This window comes from Anoplopoma fimbria, chromosome 8, assembly GCF_027596085.1.
Source record: "Anoplopoma fimbria isolate UVic2021 breed Golden Eagle Sablefish chromosome 8, Afim_UVic_2022, whole genome shotgun sequence".
Taxonomy (NCBI): Eukaryota; Metazoa; Chordata; class Actinopteri; order Perciformes; family Anoplopomatidae; genus Anoplopoma; species Anoplopoma fimbria.
In genome coordinates, this window is record NC_072456.1 from 18422606 (window position 1) to 18429512 (window position 6907).

Here is a 6907-nt window from a genome sequence, read left to right on the forward strand (position 1 = left end):
AGGCATTTGGAAGCGAAAAATCTAAATCAAAAGCAATAACTTTCCGTCTCTTCCTCACGCTTACTTTCTCTTGTTCTACGAACCAGACGGTCAATCACCCATCGAGGAACGCAGGCCAGCCAGCCATCCAGCCAGCCAGCCAGCCAGCCAGCCAACTCTGATCAGATACCGCCCTTGAGTGGACTGATGCCAGGCTGCAGTGTGCGGTGGGAGCCAATAAATCAGAGTCAGTCGGCATCAGACCCAGCACTACCAGAGACAGACCAGGGGATATGGAGTTCTAGCCAGTAAATAAACACTGCAACCGAGCTCAAGGCCAACGTAATGACCATCATTAACCTAACCTCCCTCCTTCTCCCACACAGAGATTCTGTGAAACCGACTCTGAGTTACTGACAGTCCGCTGTGAGTGCTGCAGCTCTCACATGAAAGCATTATAGTAAGACACAAGCCTGACTTATAGTTTGTTGGGGTGAATGAGTTGTAGTAAAATTTAACAGTTGCTGTGTAGGAAACATTTGTCCGTCACAACACAAAGCATGTGTGGATTCCTCACCTCGCTATGGCTTCTGTCCAGAGGTTAGATGAAACACGCATGACTAATTTAGCCCGATTCCAGATAAACTGGGATCTTTTTCTCATACAGAAACTGACCATAAATTCAACGCATTAGATCTATTTGCTTTGGCCAGCCTGCCACAGCACATGGAAGGGGCTTAAAAGTTTTCCGAATGGTTCAAGTGACATGAACCAGGTAACGCCTAGAAACACAAAAAAAATAAACCACAAAGATGTTGACATTTTGTTAATTCAAATCTGCTTTGTGGTACTCATACTAGCCCTGATCCAAGCTTGCAAACTGTGCTTTTTAGCCTTAACATACCCTGAGTTTCAGAGATGTCGTCAAATCGAATCACCTATTTACTTCGATAAACAAAACTACCACTACATGAGCATTTCATTCTTAACTCAGCAGTGTTTCCTCATCTTAACAATGTTATGGAAAAAGTCTGCAGGCTTCTGTTACATGTTCTCATGAAGTCACACACAACGTGATGGTAATAATTTGCTATTGTGCAAGGTCTCCTGGTTTCCTCACTCTCTCCTCTGGCTGCTCACTGTCTGTAAGACAAACTGTGAATGTGAATTATTTTTCAGTCAGATCATATATTTAATGTTTTGGGTTCAATGCCAATGACCTCATTTGTGGCTCAAGGAACACTGGGTCGGACAGGGTTACTCTCTACTGGTGACTGTAAACAGTGCAATGGACTAGAAATGTCAAAGGACCACCGCGCTCACTTTGGTGTAAAAGGTCTCCTTTTAAATAAATGCAGAGGGAGAATTTTATTTATTTAACATTGACTAATTCCTTCCATAGTAACCAAAATGAATGACAAGGCAGGCATATGTATTTCTACTAAGCAGTGGGGGCTGTCACAAAATATGTTTTTTGAGAAAACACCAGTTCTTGGACTCCATGTGAGCTTCACCCTTCACTACTAACAAGCCACAACTGAATAGAATTCACCAGCTATTTCTTTCTATCTCTCTCGAAACCGCCGCCAATTTCTTCCTCATCTCATCCCTCATTTCCTCACGCTCTTTCTTTCTTTCATACTTTTCCTGCCCTCTGTTATTCCCTCTGCTGCTTTGTCACCTACAGCAGTGAAACAAATGCCCCTTTTCATACCCCCCTCGGGTGATACGAATACCTCATTTCCTGTGGCTTGGCACCGGGGGAACCATAAGCTGGGACAGATGGGAGTCTGATTGGAATAACTGATGCAGACACTGAACACAGGCCCCAACAAAACATCCTTTGTTTTTTCGAGAAGTGGCGAAATATACAGTGAAAACTCTTTGCCGCACAGACATACATCCCACGCCCAGATTCACGGTGTTTAGGTAACAAAGTGAGAGAGCTGGACTGCAGGACGGAGGGAGGCAGAGGAGGGTGGGGGGGTGCAGCTGGTGAGAGGTGATCCCTGAAGCTCATTTCAGTGGATACTCCCCACATACAGGCAATCAAATGAACAACACCTTTTAAAAACATGTTAATGTATGTTCACATGTACCCACACAAACACACACACACAAGTTTCCTGCCTCACCCTAAAACACCGGGGCCAGCAATCTCCTTGCCGCAATCCTGAACTTCTCTCTCCTGCTTAACTAATACACTCAGTGGAATTTGGGTCATGCATTTCACTCATCATCCCCTTATGAGACGTATAGAAAGCTGCTTTTTCCTCCCTTTCCCATGAAAATGTAAATTTGCTGTAAGTACACTGGGAGATTTCAGTGTGGCAAGCAGTCTGTTAAGGTCGAACATGTGCTGTTTTTGAGAAAACAATGTGGTAGTATTCAGCAGCATAATTTGGTATAAGCAGAGCTTGGCCTCAGCCCAGAAAGCACAGCAGTTGAAAATGAGCTGCCAGGAAAGTGAGAGGGGATAGCCAGTTATGTTTTAAATCTTCTCAAGATACAGCTCCAAATGCTCCAAATTCTATATGCAAAATCAAACTTCATGCACTCTTCTTCTTTTCACCACTCTTCATATAAAATTATTGTACAGTATCTTATGAATTAAACTGAATTATGCTGCTCATTTGGGATTTACCAAAGTCAGTGACACACGCACACACACACACACACACACACACACACACACACACACACACACACACACACACTCACTCACACTTTGTTGTATAGTATGTGTATTTATTGTCTGTGTCTGTGTAGTTGTATAGTATGTGTATTTATTGTCTGTGTCTGTGTAGTTGTATAGTATGTGTATTTATTGTCTGTGTAGTTGTATAGTATGTGTATTTATTGTCTGTGTAGTTGTATAGTATGTGTATTTATTGTCTGTGTCTGTGTAGTTGTATAGTATGTGTATTTATTGTCTGTGTCTGTGTAGTTGTATAGTATGTGTATTTATTGTCTGTGTAGTTGTATAGTATGTGTATTTATTGTCTGTCTGTGTAGTTGAGCTGCTGCAACACTTGAATTTCCCCCATGGGGATCAATAAAGGAATATAACACACACACACACACACACACACACACACACACACACACACACACACACACAAACAGATTGTCATCCCTACCCTCTTAATGTCTCCTGGCCACGGCGTCGAACCCGCTGCACCTCTCTCTGGTCCACAGTGCCCGTGAAGCGGCTGGCTTGGTGCGATCCAGTCCCGGTGTCACCATAAGCCACGTGGAATGCCGCCCATCCCAGCAGCACCTGGGCCAGCTTCCCTGATCCCATTTGTTGGTCTGGCTATCCCTCCAAACGTAGTGTCTCCGTGTCACCTCTCACTTTTAGCGACTCACTATACGGACCCAGGCTGAGCAGTGGGATCTAGACCTGGATCCAGATCAAAAGTCCTGGTGTGCACTCCAGAGCAGGGGCTAAAGAGAGGAAGGAAGAAGATGAAAGCTAAGAAACACTTTGAAATACAGAGTTACTTATCAGGCTTACCAGCCTTATCAGTGGTTCCAAAACTTCTTTGTTTGACTTTGTGCCCCAGCAGCCCTATCAGATGAGCTCATGTGCTCCTTTATCAGCACCATCACTCGTATTGCAATAAAAAAGCTCATCATAAGGTGGACGTTATTAGGAACTGTTAATGATATTAACATTTCATTAAGGATGTTTGGTCAGCATTACTTGGAGTTGCTTGGAGAGGCTGGACAATTCAGCAATGTATCCATTGATTTTAGCCAAAACCGGCTAATTATTTAATCTGTTTAGTCATTACTTTTAGTTTATTAATTCAACTTTTAGCTAGCTAACTATTCCAAATTCTCTAGTTTAAATGTACTCTCAATTTGCAACACTTGCACTGACTCGAGTTGACTCAAGACAGCTTACTGGTTATTTCAATGAAGAAAGATAATTAGTTGAGCTTTCCACATACCTGCTGCAGTAGCACCCCTTTAATCCCCGGTTAGGAATCATTGATTTTACAGACAAAATCATTGTAACCTTGTGATACAGCTAAACTTATTCCCATAAAAAATGTGCATCCTTAGAAATTTGTGAAAAAGACATGTACAATTCTCTTGTGCAATGGTTTGAAATGCAATTATTCACTGATTTTATTTGGTGGTTATATTGAGAAAAGAGGAAACATATGAGTGGGTGGGGGGGATTAAGAAGAGCATGCAAGGAAATCAAAGAGACACTTAAAGCCTGACTTCCAGCAATCTGTTTTCACTATACTGCACTTCAAAGCACTTTCATAAGTGGTTTATCACTCCACAGACACCAAATACTGTATGTAGTGACTACACACTGCAGAGAGAGAGTCATTAACTGATTAGAGAGACATGTCCAGTGTCAGAGATAGAATATCAAATGCTTTTATTGTCATTGTCATTAAAAGGGATGTTAATAAGGCTTCTAACCATTTAAAAACAAATAAGCTATTTATAATTGAAAACCCCATTAGGCCTCTGAAAAATGCTTAATGTTGAAGAAAGAGGGTAACGTCACACACTAGTCATATATTTAAACTGTGCCAACTGCTCATTAACATACATTGCTTTAATTTAAAGGGTCAAAAGCCAAAAAGGTTGGGAATCACAGAGAGAGTTAAGTGGTGAGGTAAAGATGATCAATCAACTCAAATGTTCTCTCTCCATCACACATACCATCACCAGAGAAAGCAGAAAACAAATACTCATCCATGTAAAGGCACAACATTAAATTACTCCCATTATCAATCATTGTGGAGTCTGGCTTTCTAAATCAGATTATTTAGGATTTGCTGACCCCATGCATAGCTTATATAGTTTTACAAGCATGTCTTAACTGCATTAAACTGTAAACCATCCAGAGTCCAACTGAACTGAACAGCCATGGGGTTTATTTTCTCTTCTCCATCTCAGGTTTAAGAGTGAACTGTGGGCCCCTGGTGATATATAACCTCAGCAGACCCAGCCATGGATCCAACCACATTATACATCTGGGCTGGACAAAGAAAAGAAAAGAAATATGGGCCGCATCCCACTGACTCTGATTCATTTTAAAGGAGGATGAGAGATAGATGAGCAGTGAACTCACTCAAGCATGCAGAGAAAAAATATTATGATGGCAAGACAGGGACAGGAAGAAATGGAAATTAAGACATTATGTTTACATAATTACATGTAATCATCCGATATTTAACAATTTTCTTTCATAAGGGAAAGACCAATGAAAGTATTTGAATGTGACTTTTTGTGGTGGCCTATTATAACTGCAATGGTTTAGACCAATCCATAGATGGGCGTATTAAGCTTCTTATGGGCCGAGTTATATAAAAAAAAAAAAAAAAAAAAAAAAAAAAAACGGTAGATTTTTCCACTCACACAAGACAAAAAAAAAGTTGTCTTTTGCTGCTTGCAGTAAGAGAAGTGAACGGAGGCGGGATCAATGCCGAACAAAAGAAATGCCTGATCAATTACCGAGGTGGAGCTCTGCTGAGCACTTCTCCACCCGAGCTGCTGTCAAAGTAACGCAGGTACAGCATCCAGTCTGCATTATCAATTCATCCATTTTGAATCTAGTCCTTAAAATACAACTGACATAAGAGGTATTGTAATCACACGGTGATTTGAGAAATAAAATCACAGAATAGCATTACATCGGTAAAGAAATGCAAAAAAAAAAAAAACAGTTACATGTTGTTAGAGTTAAGTAGTCCAACTTTTAAAGAAAATTAAATATTGAGAAACATATGACATAAAGTATATAGACACTACAACAAGCGCAGGTTCCATCTGCCACACTTAGAAAAGTAGCTATAAAACAACCATTGACGCAGTTGCAAGATGACAGAGAGACTCTTTAGCTTTTTTTTTACAATATCGCAGCGGTGGAACGAGCTCTGCAGCTCACCGCAACTTTATGAATGGAGAAAAAACGCAACATCAGCTCCTACTTGCAGAAACTCAAGTTAATCCCAGATGGGAAGATAGTTTCTTATTCCACTTTACTTGCACAAAAAGCTTATCTTCAAACCTACAAGCAGGCGAGCAGCTATTAAACTGTAAAACGTGTCTAGCCTGCAGGGTTTTTGTTTTTTCTCTTCATGCAGTTTCTTAAAACGCCGGTAAAAAATAAAAAAAAAAGTGCAACTTCACACGCTTTGAAACAATAGTTGCACTTTTTTTTTTTTTTTTTTTAACCTTCCTGCATCTTAATCATGTGAGTTGCGCTCCATCTATCTAACAGACATGCATTGGGAGATTATCCCCCGTGTAACAACAGGTTTCTGAAACAATAGTCTCAATCAAAGGCATTGATAACTCCATTGAACAGCACTAAGCAGATCACTAATGCGCACAATACCTTGCGACAATTGGAGTGCCGTGGCGTCGAGCAGTCCAGGGTCGGAATTTGAGACAGGATATGTGCCCCAGAATGGAATATTGAACTATAGCCTTGTGAGAAAAAGAGAAAAGTTAGGGAAATGCCCTGTTTGGGAGAGGGGAGGGGACACGAGAGTGAGGCAGAGACACGGAGAGAGAGAGGGGGTAGTAGCGGACTGCAGGACAAACCCACATTCCTCAAGACTCATAGAGTTGTTATAACAGGGGCCAAGCAGCTAAACCTTCACACTGTGGATAACATGGCTTCACTACCATCACTCTGCAAAAACACACTCCTTCAGGCTACCTCAGTGATGAGATAAGACTCTCACCAGAGTGGATGATCTTTGATGATTGCTGAGCAGGATTTGCATAAACCTCAGGATGTGGAAATGAGCCAAAATGACAAAAACAATAGGATAACTAACATTAGAGGTCATGCAAGAGAGTAAAAGTATTAAATGATATCAATTGAATGCCGTAGATAGCTCAACAACACACTTCTAGTACACATCACAGTCCATTTATAAATAAA

General features: G+C 41.0%; 1 protein-coding gene across 1 annotated transcript in view; it reads right to left on the minus strand.

Moving 5' to 3' along the window:
* Positions 1-6438, minus strand: part of fbn2b (fibrillin 2b) — a 62957-nt gene extending 56519 nt beyond the window's left edge. Inside the window, exons 1-2 of the mRNA XM_054602300.1 lie at positions 6353-6438; positions 3120-3426 (exon numbers count right to left, since the gene is read on the minus strand). Coding sequence (XP_054458275.1) covers positions 3120-3283 — 164 coding nt within the window. The 5' untranslated portion in view covers positions 3284-3426; positions 6353-6438. The remainder of the gene's footprint in view (positions 1-3119; positions 3427-6352) is intronic.
* Between the last annotated feature and the right edge of the window lie 469 nt (positions 6439-6907).